Source organism: Pichia kudriavzevii, chromosome 4 (assembly GCF_003054445.1).
Source record: "Pichia kudriavzevii chromosome 4, complete sequence".
Lineage (NCBI taxonomy): Eukaryota > Fungi > Ascomycota > Pichiomycetes > Pichiales > Pichiaceae > Pichia > Pichia kudriavzevii.
This window is the reverse complement of record NC_042509.1, coordinates 1,031,143-1,049,132: the sequence shown is the minus strand read 5'-3', so window position 1 is coordinate 1,049,132 and position 17,990 is coordinate 1,031,143. Positions and strand designations below refer to the sequence as shown.

The window sequence follows — 17,990 nt, the reverse complement described above, 5'->3', positions numbered from 1 at the left end:
CTCTCATGAAAAATATGCAAGTGGAAATTACCTACAGGTAATATATGGGCGCTAAAGGCAGCGATCTGCGTGATGCAAGTACACATGCATGAAAGTGATGTGAGCAATATATGCAGACACACAAGCCACAATAGGAGAAATATGCTTCACTTGTCTCTTTGCAACGGGTTTCCTCGAAAGATCAATCTCCTCTATAATTTCTAAAAACTTTTATACAAGTTATATGTTAAATACACTATCCAGAGTTAAATGGGGATCATATATCCAATGTGTTTCACCGACCACCCGCAAGTTCACTAGTCGAATATCATCCAGCCAAACAGATTTCATTTCTCTGCTCGGTGCATCCATTGACAGAGACTCACTAACTTGAAACTTGGGTCTGTCTCGTGTTGTTTGGCAGTACCACTTTTCCGTGTTGGTCATCCTGTATTCAATGAACACTGCCGAAACCTTTTCATTAGTTTCGTGGTTCATATGTGTAATTTGATTCATGCTGTTGATGTAGATATATCTCCACCCAACACTTCTTCTAAAGTTTCTAATACGAGCCAAATTGAATCTAGTAGGTTGTAAAGATGGCCTGTTTTCTATATGATCCTTTCTAAATAAACCGATGTTCTCAAAACTGATGTAGTTTCCATCTTCAAAATACCCTTCTTTCTTCGACAAAAACCTATTGCAAAATTCATTGACCTTTACTCTCCAACGCTGACTAAGTTGATTTCCTGGAATTGGGACAATCTCCATAAATTCAAATGTTGAATACTTTGGCACTCGATAATTGAAAACTTTCATACAATTTTGAATATTTAAAAGCTTGACACGATCACACAGTTCCTTCTCTTTTAGTGGCTTTGCATTTGTACCCACCAATTCACCATATTTATCAATAGCCTTGTCCATTTCCAATAAGGAAGCTACGTTTGGTGTTCCAAACTTCTCCCAATCATTATATAAATGTATCATATAATGCAATGAAACATTGAGTAACTTATTCAAATGTTCAAACTTGTTGGATTTTGATAAGTTTTCAATTTCCTCGATCAAACTGGAAAACCCTTTTTTTATCAGCTGCAAAGATGATTTAGTTATTTCAGAACAAAATAACACACTGATGTAACTATTTAACTCAAGTAAGACAGAAAGTGATTTGAGTCTGTAAGTAATATTTTCCTTCAATCTACTGCTAGCATCAAACATCTCACTCAGCTCAAATCGAAAGAAAAATGGTAAAATTCTTTGCAAAACTTTCAAATCATCAATGTCAATTGAGTCTGTCGGAACAGAAAATATCGAGTTGGTCAATTGTGATACTATTTTTGGATTTTTGAATAAGTTTTCAAGTTCATGAGCAGTTTTGATGCTCTGCTCAATGCTACTTAAGCGGTTAGACTTAAGGTAATCAATACAAACCCTCAAAATTCCATTTTTGAAAACACATAGTAATGTGGCATTTAAAGGGTCAACAAAAACATGTTTTGAAAAGTTTAAGGAATCTAAAACTTTAGTCTTGTATAATTTTTCACGTTTCCGCTCACTAAAACGGATCATTGGTTCCACAACCGTTTCCTTATAATTGTTCTTGTCAATTCTTTCGATTTTTCTGGAATTATAGACGAGGCTGTATGTCACACAAGACTGATTCTCCACAGTAACACTCGGAATAGGACATAGTGAACATGGGTAATCTAGAGTGACGTTGGAAGCATTGAGAAGGTTTCTTTTGTTATTATCTGCGTTACTTAACCCAAATAGTAGCAATATTTTGAAACGGTATTCATGGCGATTTAAGCTGATCCGAAGAGGATTGTTTCTTAAATGTTCAAAGTATAAGAAGATTGGTTCTAATAACTTATTAACAATAGGTTCTGGCTGATTCAAATCGTTGAAACATATCAGAAATACAAACTCAGGCCGGTATTTTAACTCGGGAGGAAGTTCATTCAAAACCAGACAAAGAGGGGCGTAGTTGTCACTGTTAGGATTTTTCATCTTCAAGTTTGGTGAAACTATTGTAAAGGTGAAAATAAAATCGAGGTCAGCATCTTTTTCGTCACTATAAATGGAGCCATCATGGACCCCTTGTAAATAATACGTGTTGCTCCTGGAATCCTTTTGTGGTCTAATTGTATTTTTCAGATATGATCTTAATGACTTATTATTAAGGATAGAAATAATAAAGTTGTTGAATAACTCAATTGAAAATGTCACATTTTTATGATTTAATATCGGTTCTTCGCATTTGAAAGGACAAGCGGATGGTTTACTGTCGTACGAGACAAATTTCATACAGGTGCAAAAGTTCAAGCTCAAAGATGATTGTGTATCATTCCACTGAAGTAGCAATTTTTCCCTTGACTTTCTGAAACATTTATCCGAATCAATATCATATGACGGGAATTGATCAGCACTAATGTTGAGCTTTTCAATAGTTTGCAGAAACGAACTAAAATGAATCTCCGCAAATTTCAAAAATCTCGTTGAGTTAAACTTGGATATAAATAACGTTGCAAGTAGGCTTTGATTACCAAAGTTGCTGTCATCGTTATTATTCGCTTTCGTATCAACTGTTGTAGCATGATTTGCAGCATCAAATGGGGAAGCACCACTTAAAGGTGATGGATGGTCGTTGGGTATATTAATTATTTTGAGGTCATCTGATTGAGTTTTGAATTGTTTTTCATTGAACATGGGCTCAAACGTTGAACATTTGTTGGATAACGCTAAGCCCGAAGATTCCACATTTGGTTCTCTTGCGAGATTCAAGTAGTTCAAGTCGGGGTAAGGAACATGCATGCCAATAAAAGATAGACTATCTCCAGGCAAATGATGATTATCTTGCAGATCCGTGTATGTGGGAGTAATATTTGTTGAAAAATGATTCTTTTGGAATACCTTTAACTGTTGTTGCCCCATTGGTGGTTTCATATATGGTGATGGGGCACTGGAGGCTGCATTGCTAAGATCCTGAAAACTATTGTCGAACTGAATTGAACTATTTGAACGGTTTGTATAACTGCGGCTGTCAAATGATGGGTTTAGATTGTATACCGACTGCTCAAACCATTGAATAGACTGTGGATTCGAAAGAGACCGATCATATCGGTAATCTATGACTCTTGTTTGATCACATGAAGGAAAACTTGAAAGAAATTTTAAATGGTTCCTATGATTATGAGAATTTGTATGTGGCGGTTTATTGACCCTATTTGATACAAATTGATACGGGCTGTGTAGTCTTGGTTGGTTGATATAGTGAGGCTGGTGTTGCTGCACATGCTGTTGCACATAACCGGATTGGTAAGGGTGGTAAATTTGCTGTTGTTGTGGTTGGATTACCTCTCGTTGAAATGCATAGTTTTGAGCTTGTTGTTGTGGTTGGTTAAACTGATCTAGCGGCTGCATGGGCTGGTATTGATTTATATCCTGAGGCTGTAAAAGTATTTGATGATGTTGGGCTAGAGGATGATGCAAATATAAAGGATTACACTGGGTGTTGTGGATATTTTCATAACTCATTTGTTGCTGCTTGAACTCGATTTTTTGACGATGGTGATCAAACGAATGGTAGCTCGACGGCTGTGGTTGCTCATGAAAGATAACTGATGGATAAGTGGGCTGAACAACAGGGAAACGAACAACATCACCTTGCATTGTCAAATTATAATTTGTTGGGACGTTGTTATTTTGTGACATGACATGATTCGAGGTTTTAATATTCAAATCGTTGCTCAATATTTGGTTGCTCATATCAGAGTCTTTTATTGACAATGTATTAGAATGTTCAGATGAATCTTTGTTTCCGTAAAGGGGGAGATTATTATCAATGGTGGTGGAGTTCAGACGCGCAGATGCAGAAGATGACATGTATTGTCTGTTTGGAGGGGACATTTGAGATTAAACAAAGGGATTCCAAACACATAAATAAATTTTGGTGATACTCAGTGAAGGTTATTCCTGACAACACGTTTTATCAAGCTTCTATTTTCCGTGATATTCTTGTTTAGAGAAACCAGTACTATTATAAACTTTATGAAAGAATGACTTTCAGGTATATACAAGTTTAAAATGAGAAGAATCTGTTCTTCTACTATCCATCCGGTGAAGATACACATACACAAGATTCGAGTAGAAGAACAATGATTGATTATAAATTAAGAGTACCAGTATTGGTTAGAGCGCAAGAGGATTGTATGATGTGTATGCAGGAAACTTCAAGACAAAAAAAGTGTATTATTTGGTTCAAATACCTAATAGGGAATGATGGACGTAACATTCTCCTCTTGGACAAGCAATTGAAAATATTTCCCCCCTACCAATCAGACACGGCATTATCATATATAATTGAAATGATATCTTCCTGCAAGGGAACATCTTGAACAAAGAGATGCTAATTCCACTTGGGTTCATTTTTTTAAGAAAGCTATAATAACTCCCAAATTGGAGGCACAAAGAACCAAAAGAAGGACTGGACAACATTCTGCTACTCAATAAGGGGGGTTTTAACTGGTGTGCTGGTCCCAAAAGGGAATATTTCTCGAACACTATAGAACCAACATTTCCATAAGCCGATGCAACCTTCTATGCATGAAATGATCTTCCTGAAAGGCTTGGCGTTTACTATTTTATGCATTATTATCGCTACAGGGGGGGGGGGAGTGGGCGGTTTCAATTAGAATCAGGAAAGTTTTTTTTTTCTAGCTTTGAAAGAGGAGTTAAATGTGGCAATCAAGATTAACTTACAACATATATCAACAGAGAGACTTACAAGGGGGGGGTGTACAATAATATATGCAGCTAAAACGATTTTATATGAAATAACAAAGTTAAGATAAGAAGTGACAACGTTAAGATTGGCAACAGAAACCTGGAATGATATTTTAAGGCATAACTAATGGCTCATGGGGTAGTAGGGGCGTTAGCTAAAAGCACGGCCCTCATGGAACTATCCGGTGTATCTTGCAACAATTGTATTACGCAAAAATATAAGAGCATCCAATTAATCTAATACTTTAGTACCTTGGATTAGTTGAGCGGCTGTCTTTTTATCCGAAGGTAACTCATACAATATACAGACATAAAAGCCAATGGCAAAAAGTATATTTAGTTGATAACCCCAATGGGTGAATATTTTTTTGTGAAACTTTTCGACAGATTTGCATAGAATAGAAATGAGAATTACAGCACGTTCTCCGTGCTCGGTGTTTTGTCGCCATGAAACTAAAATTAGATTAGTTGGAGGGAAGGAGGGAGGGGGGGGTTACCCGGTTTATACTGATCCCTGGAAAGCGCGCAAGAAAAAAAAAATTTTTCACTTTCAAGACACGCAAATGTAGACGGTGAACAATGTAGTGGATTTTCCAGTATTCATATTTCAGCTTGCAACACTTTGCAAATTTTTGTTACTCTTTCTTTATGTTTTCTTTTTTATTCTTTGCTTTTCTTCCTTTATTGCAACACTTTTACTAACAAAGTTTATATTCAAGATGTCTCACAGAAAGTACGAAGAGCCAAGACACGGTTCCCTAGGTTTCCTCCCAAGAAAGAGAGCTGCAAAGCAAAGAGGTAGATGTAAGTCCTTCCCTAAGGATGACAAATCCAAGCCAGTTGCTTTGACCGCTTTCTTAGGTTACAAGGCTGGTATGACCACCATTGTCAGAGACTTGGACAGACCAGGTTCCAAGATGCACAAGAGAGAAGTTGTTGAAGCTGCAACTGTTGTTGATACTCCTGAATTAGTTGTTGTCGGTGTTGTCGGTTACGTTGAAACCCCAAGAGGTTTGAGATCCTTAACTACCGTCTGGGCTGAACACTTGTCTGAAGAAGTCAAGAGAAGATTCTACAAGAACTGGTACAAGTCCAAGAAGAGAGCTTTCCAAAAGTACTCTCAAAAGTACTCCAAGGCTGGTGAAATTGACACTGAACTAGCTAGAATCACCAAGTACTGTTCTGTTGTCAGAGTCTTGGTCCACACCCAAGTCAGAAAGACTCCATTAGCTCAAAAGAAGGCGCATTTAGCTGAAATCCAGTTGAACGGTGGTTCTATTGCTGACAAGGTCCAATGGGCTAAGGAACATTTCGAAAAGACTGTTTCTGTTGATTCCGTTTTTGAACAAAACGAAATGATTGATGCAATTGCTGTTACCAAGGGTCATGGTTTCGAAGGTGTTACCCACAGATGGGGTACCAAGAAGTTACCAAGAAAGACTCACAGAGGTTCCAGAAAGGTTGCTTGTATTGGTGCTTGGCATCCAGCTCACGTCTCTTGGTCTGTTGCTAGAGCAGGTCAAAGAGGTTACCACCACAGAACTTCTATCAATCACAAGGTTTACAGAGTTGGTAAGGCTGGTGACGAAGCTTCTGGTGCTACTGATTTCGACAGAACCAAGAAGACCATCACCCCAATGGGTGGTTTCGTCAGATACGGTGAAGTCAAGAACGACTTTGTCTTATTGAAGGGTTCCATTCCAGGTCCAGTCAAGAGAGTCATCACTTTGAGAAAGTCCTTGTACGGTCCAACCGACAGAAGAGCTTTAGAACAAGTTAACTTGAAGTGGATCGACACTGCTTCTAAGTTCGGTAAGGGTAGATTCCAAACTCCTGCTGAAAAGCACGCTTTCTTGGGTACCTTGAAGAAGGACTTGGAAAACTAAACTTGATGGACCTCTTTTACTAAAGAAGACCTTGTATTGATTGAACTCGTATATAACTGTGGTGTCTCTCCAATGCCACTTATATTTATCTAGGTTTATAATTAATATGATAAACATCGTCAATTTTAGAGTTGTAAACTTCTATTTACTAAATGTGCTTGTTGATCGTGTATTTTCACATTTCTTTTTCCTTCCATCGAAGAAAGAAAAAGAAAAATACTTTCAATTAGGAGACGCAGTTTCTCGGCCATACGACATCCGTGCACCGATAAAACATGGAAAAAAAATTTTTTTTTCCATGCTGATTCAACTGGTGGAACAAGTTTATTTGCAATTTTTTCACCTCTTCACTATATTTGCCCTTGTTTGTCTTTATGTTGTTTATCTTGATTCCATTGTATAGAACCTGTTATTTTAACTACAGACACGAACATATATATTAGCATGGCATACGTTCCTCCACACAGAAAAGGTGTTCCACCAATTGATGGTGCTCCAGCCTCTCCAAGCTCAGGCTTTGGTTCAAGAAAAACTTCAGGTTATGGTTCAAGAAGTAACTCTGGTTATGGTTCAAGAAGTAACTCTGGTTATGGTTCTAGAAATGGTTCCGGTTATGGCGGCAGAAGCGGTGGCTTTGGTGGTAACTCTCCAAGACAACAAAGAGGTGAAGGTAAATGGGTTGATGGTGTCCATGTTCCAGCCGAAAGAGACGCTGCATTAGAGTTGTCCCTCTATGGTGAAGAAGGTGATTCCAAATTCCAATCCTCTGGTATCAACTTTGATAACTATGATGATATCCCTGTTGAAGCCACTGGTGAAAATGTTCCAGAGCCAGTCAATGAATTCACTTCTCCTCCAATTGATCCTTTATTATTAGAAAACATCAAATTGGCCAGATTCACAAAACCAACTCCAGTCCAAAAATATTCCATTCCAATTGTTTCTTCCGGTAGGGATTTGATGGCATGTGCTCAAACTGGTTCTGGTAAGACTGGTGGTTTCCTTTTCCCAGTTTTATCTGAATCCTTCAAGAATGGACCAGCTCCAATTCCAGAAGAATCAAACAGGTTTTCCAGAGGTAAGGCATATCCAACTGCACTAGTTTTGGCACCAACTAGAGAATTAGCTTCTCAAATTTATGAAGAATCGAAGAAGTTCATTTACAGATCATGGGTCAAATCTTGTGTTGCTTATGGTGGTGCAGATATTGGCCAACAAATTAGAAACTTATCTAGGGGTTGTGATTTACTTGTTGCCACTCCAGGTAGATTGAATGACTTATTAGAAAGAGGTAAGATTTCCTTGAAAAATATTAAATACTTTGTTTTAGATGAAGCCGACAGAATGTTAGATATGGGTTTCGAGAATCAAATCAGATACATTGTCGAAGATTGTGATATGCCACCAGCAGAAGAAAGACAATCTTTGTTATTCTCCGCAACTTTCCCTAAAGAAATCCAACATTTGGCAAGAGATTTCCTTTCCGACTACATTTTCCTTTCTGTTGGTAAAGTCGGTTCTACATCCGAAAATATTACCCAAAAGATCTTGTACGTTGAAGACGAAGATAAACAGCCAACTTTATTAGACATCTTGGCATCTACTGATGAACAAGGTTTGATCTTGGTTTTCGTTGAAACCAAGAGAATGGCTGATATTTTATCTGATTTCTTGTACTCCCACAATTTACCAGCAAACTCTATTCACGGTGATAGAACCCAAAGAGAAAGAGAAAGAGCTTTGGAATTATTCAAATCTGGTAGAGCTCCAATCTTGGTTGCTACTGCGGTTGCAGCTAGAGGTTTGGATATTCCAAATGTTACTCACGTTATCAACTACGACTTGCCAGGTGACTGTGATGATTACGTTCATAGAATTGGTAGAACTGGTAGAGCTGGTAACACTGGTTTAGCTACTGCATTCTTTAACAGAGGTAACAAGAATATCGCTAGGGAACTTGTTGAATTATTAACTGAAGCTAACCAAGAGGTTCCACAGTTCTTATCTTCAATCTCGAGAGAAGGTGGTAGAGGTGGTTACTCTAGAGGTGGCAGAAACAACAACAGAGATGTTAGAAGAAATTATGGCAGTAGTGGTAATAGTAGAGGTGGCTCTTCCTGGGGTAGAGGTGGCTCTTCCTATGGTGGTCAATCTTATGGCAACTCCTACGGTGGCGGCAACTCCTACGGTGGTAGCAGCTCATATGGCTCTTCTTATGGTTCTTCGTCCAACAACTCATCTTCTCAATGGTGGTAAGGTATTGTTCTAATCTGATCAGATATCTTATCTTTTTTTTTCTGATGTTATCACATTTATTTTTTTATCTTCATTACCATTGGAAAATTCTCTTTAGAAGAAGTTGTTTTTTTTTTTGCCATTCATCACCCTTGTTCTTTTTTTCTTCATTGTCATCAAAACCTACCCATTCTATCTCAACTGCAATTTTTTTGTTTTCCTCATCTTCATTTTCATCATCTATCATGGAACATTTTTTCGATGCTTTAAATTTTAGGATGAAAAGTTTGATATATTTCCATTGGTTAGAATACAATTCACCTATCATTAATCATTAACTTTTATATTTTCAATTGATTTTTCCCTACATATATCATACATTCAACAGCAGATTCCGAACATAATACAATTATAAATTAATCAACATCACTGTTTTGAAAGGAAAAACGGTTTTACAATTTGCATACTATCATGTGACTTATATTATTTTTATTATTACTACCATTACCATTGTTTTTCTTTTCACCTAATATTTTTTCTAATCATATTTGTTAACCCATCTGTGTTGTGTTACAATTGGATCTTTTCTACCTAAGTACATCGTCCTGTTCTAGTTTTATTTTTTTTTCTTTCCCTTTCTTTTAGACTCACATTATTATTCTACTCTGTTGGGCTGATTTTGTTGACCAAATGAAAAACTTCAACTTTTTTTTTATCTAACCTATTTTTCTATATATAGTTATCCCCATATTTGTGCTTTTTCTATATAGAGTTTCCCAAAATCAAAATTTTCAAATATTCAAATTTTTTGTACTGCCGTACATGCAATACAACATACCGTGGCTTAATATATGATACCTAACAAGCCTGTGTACCGATTTTCGTCTCAGGGGTGCCAAAGTCCTTCAAAACGGAAAAATACAAGTTTCTTTTTTTTTTTTCCTTTTTCCCTTTCTTTTTGTTTTCAGGTCCTATAATATTGTGACGTCACGGATTGATAATGACCGGTTGCGTATGATTGATCTATTTTTATACCGAGTTTTCACGCAAAGGGGATTTTCCTGGGGGTACTTAAATCTTGTTTGAAAGGATTGAGTGGGACCCAGATAAACAATAGGGTGTGTGTTAGTCTAACCATTTTTTTGGAGACAAAAGTGTTCTATCAGAGAGCAAACAGATATAAATCAAAGGGCCTGGCAAGGTGCAAACCAAATTCCCATTCAGCAACAGCCGCATTTATATCCTTCCGAGGTTCTTTTTCTTAGAAACACGTATTGGCACATTGTATACTTGCTCACGATTGTCTTTCTTTTTCCCCAACGAGCCGACATTGTTAACCCCCTTTTCATCTTTGTCGAGCTTACTGATTCATAAGATTATTGTCCCCTTATAGTACGGTTTACAACACAAGGTTATTTTTCTTCCATCACTGATTTTTTTTTTTCTTGTGACATTTTGAACAAGCTAGAATGTTCAAAGGAGACAGTGGTAAAAATAAGAAACCAACATCAAATCTTAAAAAAACTTTTCAGAAGCATAGAAGGAACCATAGCAATATCAGCGTAGCGGAAACATTCCCTGATTTTGGTGAGTTCAATGATACACAGATTAACTCGTCGGATAATTCAACGACTTCATTAACACGCCTGGGGCAAACCCCCTTGATGGGAACATCAAATAAATCCTTGGAATCATTACAAAGTGCACCCGAGCTACGTCCACATTTACATACAAGATCACGCTCGTTTAATGGCATTAACAGTCTGTCCCCTAAATTCTCTTTTCCTAATAAACCTAATTTACCCAATCCAGCCAAGCTGAAATCAGGAATCTCAAAAAAATCAAACAAAAATCGAATCAAGAGTACATCACTTATAGAATCTTCCACTATTTTGGAGGATGATGAAACAGAGATGAATTTTCCCATGCTTCCAGAGTTTTCCTTTGGTGGAGAGAGGAAAGATATACCTATGCCAAAGGAGAAGACATCTGGCGGTGATTTAAGTGCTGAATCAGGTACTGAATCTTTGGAGAATGAACGACAAGATGTAAAGATGATGCGATCATCCATAGATGCAGATTTTGATTTCAATTTTTCCAAAGATGCAACGGTGCCTAGGGGCCAACAAATACTAAGATCCAGAAAACGTAACCCACCAGTTCATAAAAAGGTGGTCATGTCTATGGGAAGTAGTTCAGATGACGATGCTTCAACGGAAAATGAAACTGACAGTGAAAATGAAAATGAAAATGGTAATACTAGGAATCCATTTTTCAGTAAGAGTTCCGGAGACCAAGAGTCTGTTAAAAGTCAAGAATCGCCTTCAAAATCTGGAATCCGATCATTTTTCCGTAAAAGGGGGCTTTCGTTAAGTTCCAAATCTGTTCCACGTTCAGAACAAACACATTCTAGTAACACATCCAATGACAGCACAGACAACAAAGAAAAAAGTAGTGTCAACGATATCGCAATGGAAAGGTTATCTAGCAGTCCACCTATTAATGAACATACACTTAATGACAGCACTGATATCCATTTCTCCGATGAGAAAGCCGGTCATGATAACACGGATAATGATAGTGCAAATGATACAACCGTGAAGAATGAAGGTGCATATGAGGATGAAAACTACCAAACTCACGATGATACGGGATCATTCCAGGTCGATGACGATAACAATGGCATTGGCAATACTAACAGTGAGAACTTCTTCAAAAATATATTTCATATGGATGGACTGTTGGGGCAAGGTGGACTAATACCACATCAGAATGTCAGTCAAAATACTATCAAGAGGGGGGATACAATACATGATGAAGAAAATCCACCTCCTGATTTTGAAGAAGAAATAAGAGGTGAAGCCAAAGTTCTAGTTGACCATATGATTAGAAGCCCTCTTGAGAATTTGAAAAAAATAAGCTTCAAGAATTCTAGAAAAAGAAATGCTTCTCAAAGTTCAAATAATGATAGAGCTGCTGGTAATGATACAGATAATACAGGCGATAGTGGTATCTATGTTCCCGAGGGTGCCCACTTACCTCTTGATCCATTTGATGACCTACAAAACATTGAACAATTCAGTATTGATGTTCCTGAAAACGTTATCGAAAAACCAAAGAAAATACGTGCTGGAATACAATCAACATTATTTCAACTGTATAATACACATTTAATGGGTACAAATTCCACTGCGACATCCCTTTCTGGTGACAATGCTTCCACCTTGGTTAATGAAAAACCAATGCATGAGTCTTTTTTCTTGGAATCAAGGCCAGAACATAATAATTTGAATATGAATCTTGGCGAGGAGATTGAGCGGACAGGGATTGCAGGCCACCCTTTGGGTAATGTTGATTTTCTGGATGAAATGCCGGATTTGGAGAGAATCAAGGATGAAGAAACTGAGAACTTCAAATCGTTTCACAAAAAGACGGCATCTTTACAAGAGAAATTCTTCCATGTGGATCCCAAGAAGCCAGCTAATTCATCAAAGAAAAAATCTGATGTTAAATTTGAATTACCAAACTTCAGTAGTAAACCAAAGTCTGCAGCTACATCAGGAAGTGAAATAAAAACACATTTGGGCAACTTAAAAAAACGTAGATTTAACAAAATGGTGAACAAGGAAACAAAGGCACGTATTACTGTTCATATCACTGATGTTCTAGAAAGACAGAGGTTCATATTGACCCTTTGTAAAGCGTTTATGCTTTATGGTGCACCAACCCATAGACTTGAAGAGTACATGTCAATGACAGCGCAAGTTCTTGAAATAGATGGATCGTTTATCTATTTCCCGGGTTGTATGTTGGTGTCCTTTGGTGATCTAAATGCGCGTACTTCTGAGATGAAACTTGTCAGATGTGCCCAGGGTTTAGATCTTGGGAAGCTAGACGAAGTGCATGACGTCTATAAGGATGTCGTTCATGATCGTTTGGGTGCTGTTGAAGGTTATCAAGTGCTAGATAAAATTCTAACAAGGAAACCCAAGTTCAATAAATGGTGGTGTATATTATTTTATGCTCTTTCATCTCTTGCTGTTGCACCATGGAGTTTTGGTGGTTCTTGGATTGATTTGCCAATGTGTTTTGCTATTGGTGGTATTATTGGCTTTTTGCAGTTTGTTGTTTGTCCTAAAAATACACTATACTCTTCTGTTTTTGAAGTCACGTCTAGTATTATTGCCAGTTTCTTGGCTAGAGCTTTCGGGTCGATTAATAGTGGTAACACTTTTTGCTACGCAGCTCTAGTGCAGAGCCCCTTGGCGTTGATATTACCTGGATATATTATTCTTTGTGGTTCTCTTGAACTTCAAAGCAGAAACATTGTTGCAGGTAGCGTTAGGATGTTTTACGCTTTTATTTATTCACTCATGTTATCATTTGGTATCACTCTTGGGGCCGCCTTATACGGATGGATTGACCACAATGCTACTTCCGCAACAACATGTACAACAAACATCTCGCCGTGGTACAGATTTCTGTTTGTTCCGATGTTTACCATTGGTATTGCATTGACTAATCAGGCATCCTGGTCTCAGTTACCAATGATGTGTATAATATCTGGGTGTGGTTACGTTGTTTCTTATTTTGCTTCGACACACTTCAAAGAGGTCACAGAATTGAATGCAACTTTGGGATGTTTTATTATCGGTCTAGTGAGTAATATCTACTCGAGAAGTATAAAAACGATCAATCATTATTTGAAGTTACGAGGATCTTTTATGACTGTCGCATTAATGCTTCCAGCTATTTTTGTTCAAGTTCCTAGTGGTATTGCATCCCAGGGTTCTGTTTTTACGGGTATAACGGCAGCAAATAATATTGTTCATAGCGACAACCAGACTGAAGCTAGTCAAACAAATTCATTATCTTTTGGTATGGTTATGATCCAAGTTGCATTAGGTATTAGCGTGGGCTTATACCTTAGTACAATTATTGTTTATCCATTTGGTAAAAAACGGACTGGATTATTTACTTTATAGTTGCAGAGTCTGCTATTTGTATCAGATCGCATGTTAAGCGTGTTATTCATTAGGCAAAAATAAATCATATATAAAGTTTAATAGATTGTTTCATATTCATAAAAAATTAGATAGCTAATTTTGGATCAGACCATGAAGATTTTCTACCTCATCCAAACCTATTTTTTGGCATGTAACTGCTTCCTTAAGTTGCAGCTCAATTAATTGTTTAAAGAATGCTTTCCGGTTAATGCAAGCCAAGGTGTTTCTGCTCCACACGTCTATTTCCCTTTCGGGTTTAGCAGGCGGAAAAATTCCTTTTCAAGTAGTCACAATTTGAGTTGGAAATAATTACATGCCAAGTTGAGATAGCTATTTAAAACTTTGCTTACCCTTCCTTGTTTATTAAAGGCTTATTAAGCTCAACAAAGACACTGTGTTTCTTTGTGAAATTTTCCACCGTATTGCAGATATTTTTTTGGGCCTGTAGTGGGGACTTATTAGTTTTCTTTGTAGTTCATATCGATTTTGCATGGCGATACCTGTTCTCTGGGATTAGCGATTACGTATTCAAATTTATGATCCCCTTAGTAAAACGTTTAAATTTTCAAATGCAATTGCTTGGAATTTCCTATAAGTAATGTTCTGAATAACATAGTATTCATCAAATTTTAGCAATTTGTCGAATATAAAACGCTTGGATTTTACTATTAAAGCCTAACTACCCGGCAAGACTTTAAACATGAAAACTTGATCTCCGAACATATATATTCAGGCTGCTCTAACCGAACTTTTCTATCGATTATTTGAGAAGTTCAAAAGCTTTGGGTTTCAAGAACTAAGTGGTACTTAAGCAAATCTACGTTTAGCATACATTGTTAAATTTAAAAGTTTGCTGCAAAAACCCACTCACAGGATTAGCATCGTCAATGTGTCCACCATTGTTAAGATAACAACCAAAAGGTATTGTTTCTTTATATCCATAACAATTATATTTCAATTCACGGAGGCCTTTCTAGTGAATACTTGTATATTGTTATTCAATGAAGGACATGACACCCCGCCTTTCATAACGCCAATGAAAACAAACTAAACACTAAAAACACCTACAGATATAGTTTATACGCTGAAAATTGAGCTCGTTTGAAAAATTTGTGGAGCTGCAGTACGAGAGCTCAATAGAAACCACTTCATCAAGTACATATTCTTAAGACTATCGTATACTTCTAAAGGAGCTTGTTTTTAAAAGAAATAAGCAATAATTTAACTCAAAGACATAGTTTATGTAAAACGCAAGACTATCATGTTTTAATAACTAAAAAAAATCAAATAAAAAAATGATTTATGTTTCAATAGGATTCATAAATCATGCTCCTGACTCTGTAATCTTCGTTGGCCTCTTCTATGTCTTCCCAGTTCCCAATATAATCATCTTTTCCTCTGACTATACCAGGTAACGTCTTGCCTCCTGAATAACGCCTCCACACCTTTTTTGCTTCCTCGTCAGTACCTAGATCACGATATTCAAACTTAATCCTATTGGCAGTTAAAATCGTAACTAAACGGTTGGTACGAGTCGTAACATGAAACCCGCCTGCAAAAGATGTGAGCAAGTACACAGGTTCATCTTCAAAGGTCATCTTAGCAGCTTTAGGAACGTAAACCGAGCCATCAGCGCCCATAGGATTATTATGAGAGTCTTGCATTGCCTTCTCTCTAGCAGCGGCGGCAATTAATGCATCAATATCATCTTCATCGTCAGGGTGCGTGTTCGTCTCTTCGTTGCTTTTATCTGCAGGGTTTATTTGGACAATATTTTCTTCTTGGTTGTCCTCACTTGATTCAGGTACTGGCAATTGTGAGAAGTTATCAGTTTCAGTCCTAGATGTATCCACCTCTATAGGTGTCTCATTTTGACTCTCGATTTCCTTGTCATCATCTTTTTCTTCAATGATGTTTTCCTCTGTCCCTTCATCGTTTTTCAAGTTCTTTTTACTTTCTGGAAAGTCCGAATCTTCACCCAAACTCTTCGAATTACACATTACCTTTTCTGCTTGTTCAAGCTCATCATCTTTTTGAGTTTCCTCCTCTTCGTCATGCTCATCATCTTTTTGAGTTCCCTCCTCTTCGCAGTGGGCATTTTCAACTTGAGTTTCAGTGCTTCTTCCTATTTCACCTATATTACCTTCATTATGCATTGACTCGTTTTCTTTTGGCTTCAATAATCCTTCTTTCGGTGCATTCTCTTCAGCCAAGGATATTCCTTCTTCTAGAGGCGACTCCGAGGCGGTATTATGCTCAGTGATCTCTATATCAAAGTCTGAAGCTTCATATTGACTACCAAAAGCGTCTATATTGTCAACTAGCCTATCTGGCGCAGTTATTTCTCGCTTAAGATCTTCTTCTTCTTTTAATTTTTGACCAGCAACTTCCACACTTTCATTTGTCATAGTTTCTTTGCTGTTTGAATCTTTTTCTTGTTCTATAGCTCCTGAGTTGCTTTTTTCCTTTTCCTCCTTTTCTTCTTCCTCCTTTTCTTCCTTTTCTTCCTTCGTTTCTTCTTCTCCTTTCTCTTCCCACTCTGGAAGATCAATAATCTCTGATTTCAAGGTTTCCATCAAATCATCCAATTTATCTTTTTGTTCGTCATTCTGAACTCCTGGTTTGGTGAGACCGTTGGAATGAACACTTTCATCTCTAGATTCAGGTACTTCATCTTTGGTAGCACCAATCTCTATGTCTTCTTTATCTGATACTTCACCGATCATCAACTCCTTGGCTGAGTTGGCCAGTTGATCTAATAAATCATCTACTTGCGTGCGATTGCTCGCATCCTCCTCTTCTGCAACTTCTGCCAAGCCTTGCTGTAGATCTCTAACAATGTCACCTGTGCCTGAGGGTTTATTACCACCTTTAGTTGCATGTGTATCTTCAACAAAATCCAATGCAGTTTTGACTGCGTAGTCAATATCAGGAGCATTTGACATTTCATCGTCGTTAATTAAAGCACCGCTGGCCCTCAAACTATTACTATCAAGGACCTCCTCTCCTAATGCCTTACGATCATTTCTCACTCTAGAACGAGATCTGGATATGGAGCGTAGGTAATTAATTGAAGATTGGTTTGACACTCTTGGGTTACTTGGATCATGCCTTGGACGTCTTTCAGAAACCAGTGAGTTCGATGTTTCATCAAAAGTGTTTGTGAGGGCATTTTCTCCATTTAAACCACTGTGAATAGAGTCGCCCCTTGCCAAATTAGGTCTAGATGAGGAGTTATATCTGGAAATAGGTGGCCTGCTGAAGGAAGACGAAGACCTTGCTTCACTCATACATCTGGATTCAGAACCATCCCTCATAGCAGCTGGAGCAGTGTATTCGGGATCTTGTTCATGGGAAGACATAGAAATAGATGATACCGAGGCTTTTTTCATGTCATCGATGGACAACTCTTTAATACGAGTAGAAAGAGTCTCTGCAGCTTTATCACCAACTAAAGTACTAGCCTTTTCAAAATCACCCTTTCCAACAACATTGATAATGTCGTCGACACTTCGTGTGTTTTCAGATTCAATTAACTCCCCGTGATTGTTTGATTCACTAGAACCCTTCTTCTGTTTGGTGGGATACTTATGAGAGCTTCCTTTGCCACTGGCTGGTGCAATGAAAGTACCTGCATCGCCACCCAGTATGGTGACTTTGGACTCATCACTTGAAAGCTTGTTTTTCTTATATTGGTTTAATTCATCCTGATCAATGAGAGAAGATTTGGACGGTTCTGCGCTCTTCAACCTGATGTTATCGGGGATAGCCGCTTCAACGACATGACCGCTTTCATCAAGAACATCCTTTAACTGATCATCTTCGTCAGCAACTAAAGCACCCTCAGCACGGATTTCTTCCACCGGGACCAAATCAACTGCAGAATCGGTGCCCATATAAAGGGGTCTTGCGCTTTTTTCATTGAGAGAAGTCACCGTGGGGATGTCAGAAGATTGTCTCACTGAATCACCAATCAAGGATGGAGTGTGTTGCTTTTGAAACTCTTGAATCTCTGAATCCATATCCATGTTGAACTATACAGAATTGAATAGTGACTATTGATTTAAATGTATAATTACAAATGTCTATATAT

The 17,990-nt window shown here is 37.6% G+C and overlaps 5 protein-coding genes across 5 annotated transcripts; 3 read left to right on the top strand and 2 right to left on the bottom strand.

Annotated features, from left to right (window-relative positions):
• Positions 1 to 219: 219 nt before the first annotated feature.
• C5L36_0D05040 (uncharacterized protein) lies at positions 220 to 3,894 on the bottom strand (the record flags this gene model as incomplete). The annotated part of the gene is made up of 1 exon (XM_029467395.1): positions 220 to 3,894. One exon carries the CDS (start codon positions 3,892 to 3,894, stop codon positions 220 to 222), a length of 3,675 nt encoding a protein of 1,224 aa, XP_029323255.1.
• A 1,595-nt stretch (positions 3,895 to 5,489) lies between these two features.
• Positions 5,490 to 6,656, top strand: C5L36_0D05030 (uncharacterized protein; the record flags this gene model as incomplete). The annotated part of the gene is made up of 1 exon (XM_029467394.1): positions 5,490 to 6,656. The coding sequence occupies one exon, from the start codon at positions 5,490 to 5,492 to the stop codon at positions 6,654 to 6,656; it is 1,167 nt and encodes a 388-aa protein (XP_029323254.1).
• A 444-nt stretch (positions 6,657 to 7,100) lies between these two features.
• C5L36_0D05020 (uncharacterized protein) lies at positions 7,101 to 8,912 on the top strand (the record flags this gene model as incomplete). The annotated part of the gene is made up of 1 exon (XM_029467393.1): positions 7,101 to 8,912. One exon carries the CDS (start codon positions 7,101 to 7,103, stop codon positions 8,910 to 8,912), a length of 1,812 nt encoding a protein of 603 aa, XP_029323253.1.
• A 1,448-nt stretch (positions 8,913 to 10,360) lies between these two features.
• On the top strand, positions 10,361 to 13,876 carry C5L36_0D05010 (uncharacterized protein; the record flags this gene model as incomplete). The annotated part of the gene is made up of 1 exon (XM_029467392.1): positions 10,361 to 13,876. The coding sequence occupies one exon, from the start codon at positions 10,361 to 10,363 to the stop codon at positions 13,874 to 13,876; it is 3,516 nt and encodes a 1,171-aa protein (XP_029323252.1).
• A 1,328-nt stretch (positions 13,877 to 15,204) lies between these two features.
• C5L36_0D05000 (uncharacterized protein) lies at positions 15,205 to 17,925 on the bottom strand (the record flags this gene model as incomplete). Its single annotated transcript, XM_029467391.1, has 1 exon — positions 15,205 to 17,925. One exon carries the CDS (start codon positions 17,923 to 17,925, stop codon positions 15,205 to 15,207), a length of 2,721 nt encoding a protein of 906 aa, XP_029323251.1.
• Positions 17,926 to 17,990: the final 65 nt, after the last annotated feature.